Source organism: Cynocephalus volans, chromosome 3, assembly GCF_027409185.1.
Source record: "Cynocephalus volans isolate mCynVol1 chromosome 3, mCynVol1.pri, whole genome shotgun sequence".
Taxonomy (NCBI): domain Eukaryota; kingdom Metazoa; phylum Chordata; class Mammalia; order Dermoptera; family Cynocephalidae; genus Cynocephalus; species Cynocephalus volans.
This window is the reverse complement of record NC_084462.1, coordinates 10033354-10052416: the sequence shown is the minus strand read 5'-3', so window position 1 is coordinate 10052416 and position 19063 is coordinate 10033354. Positions and strand designations below refer to the sequence as shown.

The 19063-nt window shown below is 46.9% G+C and overlaps 1 protein-coding gene across 2 annotated transcripts in view; it reads right to left on the bottom strand.

Annotated features, from left to right (window-relative positions):
- Positions 1 to 7201: 7201 nt before the first annotated feature.
- The window catches only part of SSC5D (scavenger receptor cysteine rich family member with 5 domains), a 31962-nt gene continuing 20100 nt past the window's right edge, over positions 7202 to 19063 (bottom strand). For both annotated transcript variants that reach the window (XM_063089667.1, XM_063089668.1), the window contains 2 exons: positions 12336 to 12500; positions 7202 to 9401 (listed from right to left, as the gene is read on the bottom strand). In XM_063089667.1, the coding sequence (XP_062945737.1) occupies positions 7591 to 9401; positions 12336 to 12500 (1976 nt within the window). In that variant the 3' untranslated portion in view covers positions 7202 to 7590. The remainder of the gene's footprint in view (positions 9402 to 12335; positions 12501 to 19063) is intronic.

Below are 19063 nucleotides of genomic sequence, written 5' to 3'. Positions count from 1 at the left end.
CTGTATCCATGGGTTCTGTATCCTCAGATTCAACCAATCACGGATCAAAAATATTTGGGGGGGGGGGGGAAGGATGGTTGGGCCTGCACCGAACATGTACAAACTTTTTTTCTTGTCATTATTCCCTAAACAATACAGTATAATCACAGTTTACATGGCATTTATGCTGTATTAGGAATTATAAGTAATCTAGAGATGATTTAAAGTATATGGGAGGATTGCATAGCTTATATGCAAATACTATACCATTTTATATCAGGGACTTGAGCATCCACAGATTTTGGTATCTGTAGAAGGGTTCCAGAACCAGCCTCCTGAAGATACCAAGGGATGACTGATATGTGGATGATAATATGATTTTGTGCGTCTATGAGTACTTGAGCCTGTGTGTGCCGACGTAATTTTGTGTATGTGTATATATGAAGGTACTTTTAAAAGTTCGTGGAAAAATGGAATTAGAAGATAATACAACTCTTCAACTTTTTGAAGTACCTTCATATGTGAGATAAAATGAAAGTTTAAATGTCTCTCACAGTACATGGATGATAATATGATTTTGTGTGTGTATTAGTCCACTTTCTGTTGCTTACAACAGTATATCTGAAACTGGGAAATTTATAAGGAAATGAAATGTATTCCTTATAGTTGTGGGGACTAGGAAGTCCAAGGTCAAGGGGTTGTGTCTGGTGAGGGACTTCTTCCTAGTTAGGACTCTCTGCAGAGTCCCAAGGTGACACAAGGCATCACATAGCAAGAGGGCAGGAGCACGCTCACGTGCTAGCTCAGGTCTCCTGTCTTCTTATAAAGCCACCAGTTCCATTCCCATGATAACCCATTAATCCATTAATCCATTCATGAAGACAGAGACTTCATGATCCAATCACCTCTTAAAGCCCCCCCACTCCCGCTGCCACACTGAGGATTAAGTTTCAACACGAGCTTGGAGGAGACAAACATTTAAACCATAGCAGTGTGTTCACAAGCATTTGAGCTTGCATACGCCTACAAAATTGTTTTTGTATGTGAGAAAGAGAGAGCGAGAATGGGGGTTTGAATACATCTCATTCTGTGTGTGAACATCAGATCTGTGTTTGTGTTTATGAGACCTTGAGTCTGTGTGTGTGATGTGCATGTGTGTGCTGTGTATGTGTAACCAGGGTAAGAAAGGTCATGCAGGCACCACAGCCCGTCACCACCTGGGCCCTCCCTCCTTCACACCTTCCCCCTCTCATCCTGGCCCCTTCTTGGCAGCCGCCCTGTTTGAAAACACTCTGTCTTCCTCTCTGTGCCCTCCTTGGCTGCGGGCCCAGAGCAAGGCTACAACTCAGGGCTGGATCGTGTGTCAGGCTCTCTCTCCCTGGCCCCTGCACACGCACCCAGTGCCCCTGCTGTGGCCACAGAGGTGTTGCTTGGCAGGGGCCAGGATACAGCATGTGTGCCCAAATAGAATGACCCCAAGGACCCTTTGAATCTAGATTCAGCCAGAGAATTAGGGATGTAAGTCCCCATCCTGGGCAATCTGGGTGAGCTTCCTGGAGTAGAGGGTCATTGGACAGAATAAGATGGGGGGCGTTTACAATGGGGCAGGGCGAAGCATGTATCAAGAACTCCTTCCACCTTATCTGTGAATCTGAAATAGCCTGAGCAATTAGGCCAAGAATGTGTCCCAAGAAAGCTGGAGGTGGCTGAGATGAGGGTGGTGCTGACTGAGAGAAGAGAGAAGACAGGCAGGGGGTACGGGGAGGTTGCACAGGGTGCTAATTGGTGGTGGCAGCTGAGGATTAACCAGGAGGTGATAATGACCCAGCAGGGGGCTGAGTAGCAGGTGAGGAGGACACGAAATTCCCAGGAAGGGCCCGAAGAGGGTGGGGGCAACACTAACTTAGTAATGCTTAGTGCTAATAGTATTCTTAGCACTAATTAGATAGTGCACAGGATGCATCTGCTCATGGACATGACTACACTAAAGCAGTCCCTTGGATTCTACCCATTTCACGGATGTGGGGGCTCAGAGCAGCTAAGGGTCTGCCCCAGCTCATACAGCGGGTCAGTGGCAGAGCCAGGATTTGAACCCAGCTTGCTCCTGTGCAGCATCCCTGCTGTTAAACTGAAGGGGTGCCCTGCCATCGTCAGCGGGGGAAGGGGCTTGGGGGGGTTGGGGGTGTGAGTGAGTGTGTGGGTGGGTGTGAGTGTGAGAAAGTGAGGGTGAAAGAGCAAGTGGGGGAGAGTGTGAGAGTGACACAGTGTGAAAGTGTGAGAGTGACTTTGAGAGAGTGTGCGAATGAGAGTTGTGTGTGCACGTGAGTGTGAGAAACTGAATGTGAGAGAGTGGGTGTGAGTGTGAGAGTGTGAAAGTGAGAGAGCGAGTGTATGCTACGGGAGATTAAGTATGAATGAGTGTGAGATTAGTGTATGCGTGTGAGGCTGTGTGTATCAGAGCATGCACGTGTGTGAGAGTGCGTGTGAGGGTGACAGAGTCAGTGTGAGTATGTGTGAGGGTGAGTGTGAGAAGGTAAGTGTAAGGGAGTGTGTGTGTGTGGATACAGGCGAGTATAGAAGTGGGAGAGTGAGGGACGAAGGGCAGTGTGATTGTGTGAGAGCATGTGTGTACATCTGCAGAAGTGTGTTTGAGTGAGTGGGATATGTAAGCATGAGAGTGTGAGTGTGTGGAAGACAGTTGTGTAACACATGACGGTGTGTTGGTGAGGTGGTCATCCCTCCCTTGGACGAAACAAGTTGGGGCGCCTGAATGGCAAAGACAGAAAAGGGAGGCTGCAAAAGCCTTCAGGCCCACCAAACAGCTGCACTCAAAAGACAGACAGCCAGGAGTGCTGGCGAGGATGTGGGGAAGCTGGAACCCTCACACGCTGCGGTGGAAAGTAAACAACGGTGCACCCGCTTTGAAAGACAGTCTGGCAGTCCCTCCACAACACTGAGTTATCATGTGACACAGCAATTCACTCCTAGGGATCTATGCAAGAGAAATGAAAACATGCGTCCACACAAAAAGTTCCGCACAACTGTTCACGGCAACCCTATTCATAGCCAAAGAGTGGAGACAATGTCGTATATCCATACAATGGGATATTATTCAGCAGCAAAAAAGAATGAAATACCAATACATGCTACAACGTGGGTGAATCTTGAAATCATTATGCTGAGTGAAAGAAGCTGCCACAAAGAAGCACATATTGTACGAGTCCATTTACATGAAATGTCCAGAGCAGACAAATCCAGAGAGACAGAAAGTAGATTAGTGGTTGCCAGGATCTGGGGCTGTTGGGCGGAAAATGGGGAGTGACCGCTGATGGGTACAGGCTTTCTTCTTGGAGGACAGTGGTGGAAATGTTCTAAAGTTAGATTGGGGTGAGTGTTGCACAATTCTCTGAATATACTAAAAACCATTGCATTACACACTTAAAACAGATGAATTTCATGGGATATCAATAAGGCTGTTTGTGTGTGTGCGTGTGTGTGTTTGTTTTAAAAAAGTTTCCAGGATAGGTGTTAACAGCTCAGCATTTCCAACATGCTCCCACTCTGACCTTGATCAAGATCTTTTCCTTCCCCAAGCCTCTGAATTCTCATCAAAAAGGAGAGGAGAGGGGAGGGGAGGAGCGGAGACGGGAGAAAAGAAAAGAAAAACGAAAAGAATAAGACAAGAGAGGCTGGTCCACTTAGCTCAGCTGGTAAAAGCACAACCTTGTAACACCAAGGCCAAGAGCTCAGTACCCCATACAGGTCAGCCTCCAAAGACCTTCAAAAAGAAAAAGACCTCCTTCCTTCTAATAGTTCTGAATTCAGGTCCTACTCATCATGAACTAAGCTCTCACACACACAAACTCAAAATTTCTCTTCGCTTTTTACAGAAAAGACCATTGAGACCCACATAGGGAACCTACTCTCTAAAGGTCATAAAGCCAATAGGGGCAGAAGCTGGATTTGGACCCAGCTCTGACCTGATTCCAACGGATTTGCTCTTAACTTGCCACTCAGCATTCCTAAAGTGCACCTGGGCAGGTGATCACTAAGGAAATTCTGGGCTCCCCCTAACGGAGGAACCCCAAGCTTACAAACAAGAAGGGCCGGCTACAAAATTTGTGAGTATCCAGTGCAAAATGTAAATGTGGGGCATCTCGTTAAAAAAAAAAAAAAAAAAAACAGATATGCTTTTTCCTCTCTCTCTCTCTCTGTCGATACCACCACCACCACCAGAACCCATCCAGCGAAGTGGGACTTCACATGAGCCAAAGCTCAAAGCTCCAAGCTCCCCCCCCCCGGCTCACGTTCCACTGTCCCATCAGCCTTCACTTACAGAACGCAAAATCAAAAATTGTGAAAAATGTCAAAACAGCTACCACAGAGCATTAACCCTGTGCAACTGCACCCAGCCCACATCCTGCTTGCAGGAAAGATTTCATCCAAGATCTAGAAAAGGAGACAGGACTTGCAAGACCTCTGTAAACTTGTATCTTTGGCAATAGTTCATTTGCTGTTTGATGAATCACCACCCCATCTCATTAAAATGGAGATTCTGATTTGGTGGGTCTGGGGCAGGCCTGAGATTCTGCTTGTCTAACCAGCTCCCAGGTGAGACCAATGCTGCTGGTCCATGGGTCACATTTTGAGGTGCAAGAAATGAGAGAACATGATTTTAGGGTATTGATCCAGCATTCTGGCTAAATTCTTTTATTATTCTTCGGGCTTTTCTATGTCAACAGTCATAGCACCTATAGAAAATGACAGATGTATGTCTTCCTGTATATCCTTTGTCTGATTAAGGAAGTCCTCTCTGCTCCTACTTTGCTCCGTGTGTGTGTGTGTAAACCGTGAATGGGTGTTGAGTTTTGTCAAGTGTTTCTTTTCTGCATCAGTTGAGCTTGCTAGGCCTATGCAGCTACCACTCTAGGCTTGTTGCAAGCTGGCGGGCAAAGGATCGAGCTCAGCTATCCCATGGGAGGTGTCCAGGGTCAGGGCCTGCAGTGGGTGGGGGCTGGCCACCCATCCTGGCCGTGGGCCCTGGGGCCAGATGTTTGGGCTTAGCTGCCTGGCCAAGCAGGGATAGAGTGACTGGGTAATTAAGCACTCGCTTCTTCAGGGCTGGCAGAAGGTGGCAGGGGGTGGAGGGACTTTGGGCCAAAGTGCCCAACAGCCACCCTTCACCTCTGGTTCGCAGAGAGGGGCCAGGAGCATGAACCCCAAGCTGGGCGCTCTGGTACTTTGTGCGTCGAGGCGGGGGGAGGGATGACCCAGACCTAGGGTTCACCTGCTCTCACTTGGAAATGGAAAAGGTGACTTTTTCTTCCAAGTTGGGTTGCCATACTGTGACCCCTTAACTATCCAGGATAGGAAGTGGCAGGCAGGCAGAAGCTCTCCCTCAGCCCTCCCCAGGGTACCAGTCAGCAGTTATTTAAGTCTCAGGGCTTAATGAGATCTGGGGAACAGAGAATTCTCTGCGTGCTCCTTCGCCTCTTGGCAGAAGCAGACTATCCATCTATCAGGACCCCCAGACATTATCCCTCCCCCACCCCCAAGCAAGTAACTGGACCCTGCTGGCCTTTGCAGGACTGCGGGGGCGCCAGCCTCCATCACCTTCCACGACCTCTGAGCCAAGCTCTGGTCTGGGGAGTGGAGGAAGGGAAGGGAATGGTTTCCTGCCTGAGGTTGCAGGGGCCAGAAATGGAGTGGGGGGACATCTTCCAAGCCAGCCCCCAATTTACAGCCTGGCAAGCTATGGCACAGAGACAGGAAGGGGCCTGCCCAAGGTCACTCAGGGAGGGGCAGTCATGGAAGCCCTAATTCGGAACCCCAAGGCAGGGTTAAAGCAGAAGAATTTGCATTACATTATTCTGGGTTTGAGTCTTGGCTTTGCTGTGTGGGCTTTAGCAAGGGGCCTGTCCTCTCTGAGCCTCAGAGTCCTTTCTGAAATGAGAATCAAGGTTCCTCCCTTGAAGGGCTGTGGTGAGGACTGGATATAGTACATTAAGAGTACCCACAGTGCCAGGCACAGAGTACAGTTGGCGTGGTCATGATCACCCTTGCTAATTGAGCACATACTACATGCAAAGCTCTGTCCTTACACACTCTACTCATTTAATCCTCACAACAGCCCTATGAGGCAGGTGCTATTAGTATATCCAATTTACAGGTGAAAAAATGGAGGCACAGAGAAGGGAGGAAAACTGCCAGAGTTCCACAGCCAGGACGTGACTGAGCCAGGACTTGAACCCAAGTTGGTCTGACAGGCACTGTCTTAAGAGCAAAGGCCCTGGCACCAACCAAAGCTTCACCATATGTTTCCTGAATGATCTGGAGCACATGACCAAACTTCTCTCTGCCTCAATGCCCAGATCTTCAAAACAGGTATAAATATGAGGGTATTTCAAAAAGTTTGTGGAAAATTTGAATTAACAGATATAAAATTAAAATTAGGAGGAATAAGTTCTGGTGTTCTGTTGCACAGTAGGGTGACTATGGTTAACAGTTACGTTTTGTATATTGCATAATAGCTAGAGGAGAGGCTTTTGGATGTTTTCACCACAAAGAAATGATAAATGCATGAGGTGATGAATACATTAACTACCCTGACCTAATCATTAAGCAACATATACATGTATCAAAACATCAGGTTGTACTCCATAAGTATGTGCAATTATAGTGTGTCAATTAAAATACATTTTTTAAAAAGATAATATGAATCCTTCCATGAACTTTTTGAAGACCCCTCATACAATAATCACTTTCACATGATGAACACTTACCAAGAGCCAGACCCTGTGCTAAGTACTCTCATAGGTATTCATTTATCATTTAATCATCACAGAAACCCCATGAGGCATGTACTATTATTATCTCTCTTTATAGTTTGGGAAACTCAGACCAAAAGGTTGAGTAACTGGCTCAGGTTCATTCCCAGCAAGGACTCAAACTCAGGTATCCAAGCTCAAAAGTTTACCCTGCTGTGTGCTGAACTGTGGTAACAGTACCTACCTTAGCAGGCGTTCGCAAAGATGAAATGACATCATGCCTGCAAAGCCCTTAAAACAGAGCCTGACACATAGGAAGCACCCAACAAATATTAGTCATGATGATGATGGTGGTGCACTCATTCATTCAAGATATTTATTGAGTGTGTACTGTGCGTCAGCCTCTGTTCTAAGAGCTGGGCGTACATCCCTGAACAACAAAGGCTCCTGCCCACATGGAGCGCCATCATTGTCATTACGACCCCCATCATAATAATCGCCACTGTGATCTTTATCACCATCATTGCCATCATGTTATCACCATCATAATCGTCACCATCATCACCATCTTCATCACTACCACCACCATCATCACCGCCACCATTATCATCATGACCATCACCATCACTGTCATCGCTATCATGATAATCACCGTAATTACCACCATCATCACCACCACCTTCCACAGCATTTGATATTCACAAATCAAGATCAATCTGTGATTCTCTCTCTCCAGGGTTCTCCTAGTCCCCCAGAAACATCATTCACATCTTGTTTTAATTAGATACTTTGATTTTCTTTTTTTGGCTGGGAATGTCTTAAACACCCCAAATCCTGGAGAGGGTCACACATCTCCCCTGAGAGGCCTCTCCTCCTCCTCTGGGGTGGTGGTGGTTGGCACAGGTGTGCTGAGGGGCCAGGCCACCTCTGCCAGTCTCTTTACAGCCTTGCCCAGCTGCCCCAGACCCCGAGTGGCCTCCACCAGCTGGGTCAACCCCAGTTTCAGGGCTTGGCGCTCCTGCTGGTCCTGTTCTAGGACCTGGGTCAGCCTCTGCAACTGGCTACCCACGTCCCTCACAGCGGCCACCAGCTCCACCAGGGCAGGTGGCTCACAAGTCATGACCCTTATAGGTGGTGCTGGGGCCACACATGGGCCAAAGGAAGCTGGGCTGTGACCAGGGGTTGGTGCTAGGGTGAGGTGGTCAGGGGGAGGTTGATCCAAGGGGTGGGCCATGGAGGAGAGGTGGAGGTCAGGGGTCACAGTAGGGTGGGAGGCTGAGTGTGGGGTCTGGGTAGGTAGAGGTGTAACTTTGGGGCTCTGGCTTCTGGGTGGTTTGAAGTCCTCAGTGGACAGCGGGTCCATGCTTGGGGCTGGAGAGGGCTTGGAGGGGTTGGACTCTGCGGCTGGAGAGGGCTCTAGGGATGTGGAGGTGTGAGCAGCAGGTGCCATGAAGGTCAGTCTGGGCTTGACTGTCTGTGCTGGAGTGGGAGAGGGCAGTTCTATTCCCAAGGAGGTTGCAAAGGACTTAGTAGTGATGATGGGGGTTGAGGTGGGATCAGGAATCATGGTAAATTGAGTAGTGGTGGGTTGAGAAATTGTAGTGGGGTAAGGGGTGGTGGTGTGTTGAGGGGTGGTGGTGTGTTGAGGGGTGGTGGTGTGTTGAGGGGTGCTGGTGGGGTGAGGGGTGCTGGTGTGTTGAGGGGTGGTGGTGTGTTGAGGGGTGCTGGTGGTGTGAGGGGTGCTGGTGTGTTGAGGGGTGCTGGTGGGGTAAGGGGTGGTGGTGTGTTGAGGGCTGGTGGTGTGTTGAGGGGTGCTGGTGGGGTGAGGGGTGGTGGTAGGGTGAGGGGTGCTGGTGTGTTGAGGGGTGCTGGTGTGTTGAGGGGTGCTGGTGGGGTGAGGGGTGCTGGTGGGGTGAGGGGTGCTAGTGTGTTGCAGGGTGGTGGTAGGGTGAGGGGTGATGGTGTGTTGAGGGGTGGTGGTGTGTTGAGGGGTGCTGGTGGGGTGAGGGGTGCTGGTGTGTTGAGGGGTGATGGTGTGTTGAGGGGTGGTGGTGTGTTGAGGGGTGCTGGTGTGTTGAGGGGTGCTGGTGGGGTGAGGGGTGCTGGTGGGGTGAGGGGTGGTGATATGTTGAGGGGTGGGGGGGGACTGAGGAGTGGTTGGGGGGTGAGGGCTTGTGGAAGGGTCTGGGGATCCAGAAAGTTCTGGAACTGTATTGGGGTATGAAGTTGTGTCCAGGTCTGAGGTTGTGTCAGATTCTGGGGTCAGCTTTGAGGTGGGAGAAAGGCTGGTCACCTCTGACGGTGCAGAGGGGTCAGAGGTCAGCTCTTTGGGCAAGGTGGGTGGTCGAGTGGGTGAGAGCTCTGGAAACTCACTGGAGTCAGGGGTGGACAAAGTAAGGTGAGGGGTTGTCAAGGTGAGGTCAGGATTCACCCAGGAGGCAGGGTCTGGGGTGGGTGGCGAAGTGTCAGGAGGGTCAGAGGTTGCCTCCCGCGTTGAAGCTGATTCAGGGATGAGCTGTGGCCTGGAGTCAGAGGTCAGCGGGGGACCTGGGGGCCCTGGAGAAGCCGAGGGATCTGGGGACGAAATGGGGGGTGCTGTCCTGGCTGCGGTGGGTTGCAGGAGCCAGCGCTCGGCCCACGGTTTCCTCTGGGAACCTGGAGGAGGAAGAAAGACGGACGGACGGCCTGAGGTCAGTCTGACCCGCCCACCTCGCGTCCCGCCCCGCCCCTCGAGAATTCGACCAATGAGGAGGCGCGGAGGCTCGTGACGTCATGGGTCGCCGGCAGACTTCACCCGGCCCTAGTGCCCCTCCTTCCCACCTGCTCGAATGACTCCAGGCGCCACCTGGCGTCCGCTACTGCAGGAGGATGTGAGGACGCACAGAAGCCGGGAGGCGGCAGTCGCGGAAGCCAGGGGTGGGGGGGACGTTAGAGGGTGTGGAAGCACGCGGGGTGCTGTGGAGGATGCCGGGATGCGCGGGAAAGCGGGGAGAGGGGGCTGCAGGAAGGTGAGGTGAGGGAAAGATGCAGAAGGAGAATTGCAACAAGGGGGTGGGGCGCTTTGGGATGCGGAAGCGTTAGGGAGTGTTCAGAAAGGTGCAGAATACAGGAGGATTCTCAGACCGCGGGTGGGGCGGGGGATGGGGGAGCAGGGGAGGAGGCAGGGAGATAGGAGAGGGCGTAGAAGGGTAATCTTAGTAATCAAGATAAATATTTTTATGCAACATGGTTAAACTATCAAAATTAATGCAAAGGATCCACGATGAACAAAAAGTTAAAATTTTAACCAAAGGCTAGTTCTGGCCGGGCTGGGATTAGGGTGAGTGAGGTGGGTAGGATCTTGTCTTTAGTTAAAATTTTGATATTTAGTTCAGCGTGGATTTTTTTTTTTTTTGCATTGATTTTGATTGTTAAAAATATTGTTATTACGATATTATTTATTTGATTACTGCGTTTTTGGTGCCCCCTTAAATTTTGGTCCCAAGTAGAGTTAGGAGCCTCAGCCTCTTCTCGGCCTGGCTATTTTATCCCCTTTTTACAGATGAGGGAAATTAGGCCAAGAGGGTAGGTAACTTGCTGAGGTCACAAAGACACAGTTCACAAGTTGCATGGACAAGATCTGAGTCCGAGTTGTTTGTATCCAGAGTCTACAATATGCGCTGATCTGCGCTGTTCAATACGGTAGCCACTGGCCACATGTAGCTTCTGAGTACTTGAAAAGTGGCCAGTGCAAATGAGGAACTAATGTGGCATTTTTCAAAATGTTGATTCGCTTAAATTTAAATAGTCGCTTGTGTTAGTAGCTACCATATTGAACAGCACAGCTACAGAGATTTCCACTTGTTCCTGTAGGGTATTTGAGGCACATCCTTTCCCCTGTCCTTTGAAGGGTTGGAGAAGTGGTTAAGTAAAAGGCTTGGCCTCAAGCTGTCCAGGTTTAAATCCCAGCTCCATCACTTCCTAGCAGGGTGACCATGGGCAAGTTACTTAACTGAATCTCAGTTTCTTCCCCTCCTATAAACCATAGATGATCAATGTATTTCTCTTGTAGAGTTGTCATGAGGACTCAGGGAGATCATGGTTGTAAAAAATACTTAGCACAATGCCTAGCATGTAATAAGCTCTCATGATTATCGATGTTGTCAGTCATTGATGTCTGTGCCTCAATTTCTCTCATCTTTGAAATGGGCATATTGATAGACCTACATCATAGGGCTCATGTAAATGTTATGAGGAGTGTATGTGCTCAATAAATGTTAAATGTTTTTAGTTATTATTTCAAGAATCTTGACTTAGATATTGTAGAGACTCAGATACCTAGAATAGTAATGGTTTTTAATTTTTCAGACTCAAGGTACAGAGAACTACATTAATCTTACTCCTCAGCACATTGTCATCAACAGTCCCTGCAATGTCTCCTTTTGTTTTATTTTATTTTAATTTGAATCTTCTTTATCCCCAATCTCCATCCTCATCACCTTCTCCCATAGGCACATCTGGCCTTAAACATGCATGTGTCCTTATAAAATATACAGTGTTTTATAAGCGTATGTGTGTTTTTGTGTTTGTGCTTTTAGTTTTCTCAAATAACATTCAGCTGGAAATCTCACTTGTTTTTGTGACATTTTTCCCTCAATATTATGTTGTTAACACCCACCCATGTTGCTGTATATACATCTAGTCATTGTTTGAGCTGTAGCATAGAATTCCATTACATTTCTCTTGTGCACTGCCCTAATGTTGGACACTACTTGCCTCCAACTCCCTGATACTTAATTTTACTAAATACTGCTGAATTGTTTTTATTGAATAGCTATACCCAGTGGGAGTGCCTGTCTCCTCATATCCACCCACACTTGGCATTCACTGCCTTTCTATTTTTCTCCATGCTTGTATTTGTTTTAATTTGCATTTTCTGACTCATTATGAGTATAAGCATTTCTTTTTTTTTTTTTTTTTTGTCTTTTTCGTGACCGGCACTCAGCCAGTGAGTGCACGGGCCATTCCTATATTGGATCCGAACCCATGGCGGGAGCATTGCTGCGCTCCCAGCGCCGCACTCTCCCGAGTGTGCCACGGGCTCAGCCCCAGTATAAGCATTTCTACATCTACTCAGCCATGTGGGCTTTCCTTTCGGTAAATCACCTGTTTATATGTTTTGCTCATTCTTGTTTAGGGTTTCCTACCATTTTCTTATTTGTCAGAGTGATTTGCATAGTCTAGGGTAGGGTTTCTCAACCTCAGTACTATTGACATTTTGGTTGGATGATCTTTTGTTGTAGGGAGATGTCCTGTGCACTGCAGGATGTTTAACACCATCCTTGGCCTCTACCCATTAGGTGCCAATGGGTTGCCTCTCTGCTTCCACATGACAATCCAAAATGTCTTCAGACATTGCCAAATGCCCCTGGGGGGCAAAATCGCCCTTAGTTGAGGACCATGGGTTTACATTATAAGCCCTTGTTTGGGGATGTATTTCTGTTGGGTCTTCCTGGGGTAACAGTTGGGTTACCACTAGGGAGTTGGAAGTCCATCTCTCTACCCCACAACACATACTCCCCAGTCCTCCACCCCAGCCACATGTCTCACCTGTGTCCTCATGGATTCTTAGAGCTGGAGAGGGGTGACCTGGGCTCTTGGTGGTGCTAGTGGTAAGAGTGGGTCCAGGTTTGCCTGCGATTGGGGTTCCCTTGACCAGGCCCCGTCCTGAAGGTGTGTCCCACGTCCAGGGAAACTCATAACCATCTTTGTCACCTTGAGAGATAGGGGGAAGAGGGTTGAGTCTTCAACTTCCCTTTGTGTGTGACTCTCGTTGTTCCCACTGGGCCCCAGCCCCAGCTCAGGCATCATCCTGTCTCAACCGGACCATCACTTCTACCTCCTCCCTGTTCTTGCCTCCACCTTAATGATTCACTTGGGATACTCTGAATTACCAATCACAGAAACTGTGATTAAACTAGTTCATAAAATAAGGGCATTTATTATTTAAATTCTGAGGCCCCTGCCCCTACTTCTTCTTTGTTTCTCTAGGGGGGGAAAAGTAATATCTTTCTTAATTAACAGCCTGGAATATTTATATAATATTACTTTTCCTTTTTTTTTTTTTTTGGGATATGCTTGGATAATCTCTATATAGCAACAGTCTTATACAACATAAATTTATAATTATATATACCATTTTATTTTATTTTTACTTTTTTATTTTTATTTTTATTTTTGGCAGCTGGCTGGTATGCACATATACCGTTTTATTCAGGGAGAATGCAGAGACAATTTAGTCTTCTAGCTTGGTTGATCAAAAACCTGATTTTAACAACAGCTTTCTTGAGATATAATTCATATACCCTACAATTTGTTAACAAAGTATGCAATTCAATGGTGTTTAGTATATTCATAAGGCTGTGAGGCCATCACCATAATCAAAATTAAGAACATTTTCTACCATGCTAATGCAACATGATAATAATAAGAGAAACTGTGGGGGTGGGGAGAGGTGTATTGGGACTATCTGCACTTCCTGCTCAATTTCTCTGTAAACCTAAAACTGCTATAAAAATAAAGTCTATTTCTTAGGAAAAAAAATTAAGAACATTTTCATCACCCCAACAAAAAAACTTCATACCCATTACCCTGTCATTCTTACTCACCTGAATGATCAAATCAACTTCCTCTGTGACCTTGTCCCCCCACCCCACCCCAACGCTGTCCTTAGAGGCCTCTTTATAACACACAGACCTGCCCTAAACGTTTTCATGAGTCCTCATTACTTGTAGCATAAAGTCCATATGCCTTATCTTCCTTCAAAAACTTCCCCTGAGGGCTGGCTGGTTAGCTCAGTTGGATAGAGCACAGTGTTAAAACACCAAGGTCAAGGGTTTGGATCCTCACATCAGCCAGCCACAAGAAAAAAAAATCTGCCCCCTACCCACTTCTTCAGCATCATCTCTTACCATTGCCTCATCCCACACATGCTCTTCTCACATGGACGCCTCACCCTGAGATATTCACACCTCTGAGCCTTTTCCCATACTGTCACCCTCACCTGGAATTTCCTTCCCCTCCATTTTCTATCCAAGTAAGCCCATTAAGACATTTTTCTACTTGGCACACAAAGGCAGAGGACAATGTCCAAGATCCCAGGCAAGTTAGTCATGGTCACCTTGAGCTCGGTGGCTAGCCGTCCTAATTACAAAAATCCCTTGCTGTGTTACCTGCTAAAAATATATTACATGCTAATAGAACAAGAGTCAATTTCACTCCGATGCCCAGCATCATGGACACCTCAGTCACACCTTCATATTAACAACCATTCTTAATTAAATACCTTTCCCATTCCTATTAAACACCTTAAGAGGGCTTTCCGGTCAAGATGGCAGAATAGATGGTCCCCAGTGTCACTCTCTCCCACAAATCAACTAATTTACAACTATTAAAAAGCAATGACAGCCAAGCTGGGGCCGCCAGAGCTCAAGAGAAGAGGAGGAGAGACTACGGAGTGCATAAAGGCCAGAGAAGCCACGATGAGAGACAGAAAAAACCTCTCCAACCGATTCGAGCACTGGCCACTTCCCAGCTGGAGCTGCTGAGTGCACAGAGCAGGAGGTGGCAAAAGCCACAGCTATGCCCTTCGGATGAAGCTGCAAGGTGGTGGCAGGGGAAAAGAGGGCCTTAGTGGCCCCCAGGCCAGCAAGACCACTAATAGAGTTCCCGTGGACCCACATAGGAGTGAGGAGCCAGAACAACTGAAAAAAGGAGCCACTCAGAGGCCAGTGAGTCATCGCAAGGGACCAGCATACAGCCCCTTCCACGGGAAGTGTTTGTAGCACGGGTGTTGGGGGAGACAGGCCCACCAGGGGAACACTGGGACACAGCAAGGACAGCTGATCTGCCCCCCAATCAGCATAGGACCACTCAGAGGAGACTGGTCAGGAACATAGAATTGCATGGGGTACATTTTGATGAAGACTGACCCAGACCAGTGTTTCCACACAACCCAGGTGCATTGGATTTCACTAAACCTGGAAGTCCTATAAATTCAACCATTAAAACCTGAGCTGCCCAAAAAGCCTTCCCCGGAGAATCAACAGCAAAGCAGCAATTTAGCTCAACCACAAGGCTCAAGTGCTGGTCCCCACAGCAAGTTGCCCCACTTTAGAAGTAAGCAAAGGATAACAAATTAGTTCCAGTGCAGAGTTTAAGAGGTGGGAACAGCAAATAATCCAACACAGAACTGAAAGAAAAAACAAAGTACTCACAACCAGAGACAAAGTTTGATACTAACTAGTAAAGGTCTCATTTCACCAAAAAATACCTATAACACCTAGAAGGACTGGAAGTCCCCTGGGCTACCAAGCCAGAAAGGGGGGACAACCAGGCACAATGCCAGCACCACGGGGCCTGCCCAGGGTCCAGAGGCATTGACCCTCCTTCCACAACCAGACACACGGCCAGCGCCAAGGAGCAGGCCAAAAACATCACCTCCATGTGGGCGGCCCACCACAGCCACCACAATAACCATGGCTGCCATGAAAGCAGCTAGATGCCACACCCACCATGCAGGTGGTCTACCAGCCACCGGAGTGCATTGACACAAGGAGAGTCAGTAGCCATGACGAAGGATAAGAAGACGATGTCTCTCTCCACAAAGCCCATTCCAGAGTGACAGAGGAAGCATCTGCTCTGCGATAATATTGGGGGAACTGAACTCACCTCTCAGCCTTGGACAGATCATCTAGGCTACAAATTAACAGAGTAACCATTACTATTTCAGGAGAGAAGAAATCTAGGGAAATTAGAGGGGGGAGGGGGAGGGAGAGGGGGGTGGGGCGATACTGGAAAAGGGGCATAAAGAATAAGTACGATTTGTAACGATATATATGCTAGTAATATTAATTTGATCCACATATGTCAACATTGAACCCACAAACTATGTATAATAAATGATGATTCAATACAAATTAAAAATTAATTAATTAATTAAAAATTAAAAACTAAAAAAAAGAAAATACCTTAAGAGGATAGCAATGAAATCCTACCAGATGGTCACACTCATTAAGAAATTTTTAAAACCATTAGTGAGGGGCCAGCCCGTGGCTCACTCGGGAGCGTGTGGTGCTGGTAACACCAAGGCCACGGGTTCGGATCCCATATAGGGATGGCCGGTTAGCTCACTTGGGAGATTGTTGTGCTGACAACACCAAGTCAAGGGTTAAGATCCCCTTACCGGTCATCTTTAAAAAAAAAAACAAAAAACCATTAGTGATACTATTCATTTAAAAAATTAAAAATGAAAAGAAAGTTTAGGAAAAAAAACCTATTAGCGGTAAATCACTAAAGATTTCTTTCCAAGAGTCTGGTTTTTAGGAGAACTCAATAAAGAACACAAATTGAAGCTGTCATCCTGTTAAAACGTCAGCCCACCAATACAGACATCCTCCTGGGTATACTTGAAATGTACTCTAAGATATTGCCACCCGCTCATGGTCCGTATGTGTGAGACTGATTAGATTCTTTTCATTAAAATATACTTCCTCCTGAAAAAAACAAGCAATATTGTATAGTGACAGCCCATGTAAGCGCAATCAGAGGCAGCTGCTGTAGGAAATTTGGCTTATCGTTCTCACACATGTATTTACACCTTAACTATATACATATGGCTCCTTAACACCATACTTTCTACATGTTTTGCTTCCTGTAACTAGTTTAATACTGTGCACATATACATAAGTACTGCGCAGCTTGCTTTTTCCATCCAACCTCATGTTTCTTTTTTTTTTTTTTTAAAGATGACCGGTAAGGGGATCTTAACCCTTGACTTAGTGTTGTCAGCACCACGCTCTCCCAGTGAGCTAACTGGCCATCCCTATATAGGGATCCGAACCCGTGGCCTTGGTGTTATCAGCACCACACTCTCCCGAGTGAGCCACGGGCCAGCCCTCAACCTCATGTTTCTGAGGCTGTAAGACTGCCTGGCTCTGTCCCTTCCTAGCAGGATGAGCAAGTAACTTAACCGCTCCATGACTCTGTTTCCTCATCTGTAAAATGGGTATTATTATGGCATCCAGTTCAGGGGGCTGTAGGGCCTGGCACATGATAAGCTATTCTTTGCATTAAAATACATATAACTCTTGTTCATTCTTTTTTTTTTTTTCTTTTTGGCAGCTGGCCAGTACAAGGATTGGTTCATTCTTTTTAACCTCTAATATTCCATTGTATGAACTTACAACCAGTAATTTATCTACATGCCTGTTGATGGTATTTAGGTTGTTGATGTTATTTTGCTGTTACAAATATGACTACAGTGAACTCCTTGTGCCCATGTCCTCGGGCTCATGAGCAAGACTTTCTCGACACCTAACTGTAGAATTGCTGTGTGGAAGGCAGGTATATCTCCCTAGATATTGACAAACTGCTCTTCTAAGTGGGTACAGATTCTCACTTCTGCCTTTATCCTACATATTTAGTGCTGTCAGACATTTTAACTTTTGCCAGTTAAATGGGGAGAGGGTACCTGGGGAAGCTGCTGATTTGCTACAGATGATCAATCTGAAGTCCAGAGGGGGCAAGGAACTTTCCCAAGATAACACAGATAAGAGGCAGCATCAGGCTTTAGACACAAACAGGTCTACCTGGTTCTAAATGGGGTCCTCTTTCCCTCTAGGTACATATCCCACAAGTCTCACGTCACTCCTTCCCCAGTAAGCTTTTATTCATCCCTTAGGATTTGGTTCAAAGATCATGTCCCCAGGAGCCGCCCCCCCGCCCCTCCCCAAGTGAGATCATGCCTGCTATATGCTCCCTGGATTCTTCAGAACTAATTCTGTCCTTCCCACTCTCTGTGGCTGGAGCAGTTAAAGGTGTGGAATCTGGAGTTTGAATCCAAGCTCTACCTTTTGCTATCCTGACCTCTTTGTACCTCGATTTCCTTATCTGTAAAATGGGTCTAAGGATAGTACTTATCTCAGAAGGTTGTATGGGCAGGAAGGAAGTTAAACCATGTGATGCACTTAGAATGTTGCTGGCAGGGCAGGCTGATTAGCTCAGTTGGTTTGAGTGTGGTGTTATATCACCAAGGTCAAGGGTTCAGATCCCCACACCAGCCACCCATCAAAAAGAAAAAAAAAAAATGTTTTCTGGCACATGGAGCACACTCAATAAATATTACTCTCTAAATATATCATACACAATAAATATTAGCTATATATATATATATATATATATCATATTCCAACCTCTAAACAATGTTGTGTTTAATCTTGGATCCTCTTCTCTCTGCATAACTTCATACAGTGATAACCTACAACAATATTCCAAATACCACAAGTCATCCCACTTCTTCAACTGGATGTGGTGGGAACTACATCAGACATAACTATCTGTGTAGCCTCATCCATTCCCACAGCTTCAAGTTCCATCCCGTTAAGTTATATCCTCAGCCCAGAAGGAGCTCCTTGGAGCTCCAGTATTGCATAGCTAATGTCTCCTGATATTTCCACTCTGGTTCCTCTGCATCCACCCCACAGTGTTCCCTGATCCAGTAAAAAGTGGATCCCCATCCCTTACCTCCCTCTCAACCCCCACCTAACCCATCACCTGACCCTTCATCTCAACCCCCAGGATATGTCTTGAATATATCCACATTTCTCTCAGTCTCCACTGCCAGCCTGATTGGGGCACTGTCACCTCTCCCCTGGACCTCCTGGTCTCCCTGCATCCACTCTTGCCCCTACAGCTTATTCTCATCTCATTGCTGACGATCATCCCTACTTACCACTCCATTCCAGTCCCACTGACCTCATTGCTGTTTCTCAAACCAGCTGAGCATGCTTCCACCTCAGGACCTTTGCAAATGCTGTTCCCTCTATATGGAGCACTCTTCAACCATATATTTGCACGCTTTATCCCTCTCCTCCTTGAGGTCTTCACTTAAATGGCAACTTCTTAGTAAGGTGTCTTTTGACCATCCTATTTTAAATTGTACCCCTCACTTGCTTTGTTCCTTAATGCTATGTTCCCAGTGGTTAGTCCACACACCCACCACACAGTAGGCACCTGACACATGAGTTGATGTCTGTATTTCCAAATTCCATCATCCAGGAAGCCTCAAGAAATGTTGCTTTGAAGAACTGAAAAGTAAAAATCTGAACTCCATAAGCCTCTAGTATCATCTCCTGTACACTCTCTCTAGACTTACACTGTGGTCTCTCATTCATTCATTTATTCATTCACTCAGTGAATATGTGAAAAAGTCTCTACTGATTTTCAAGCATTTCCTAGACCCTGGGGATACAAGACAGATCCTCGGTAGACAGAATAAT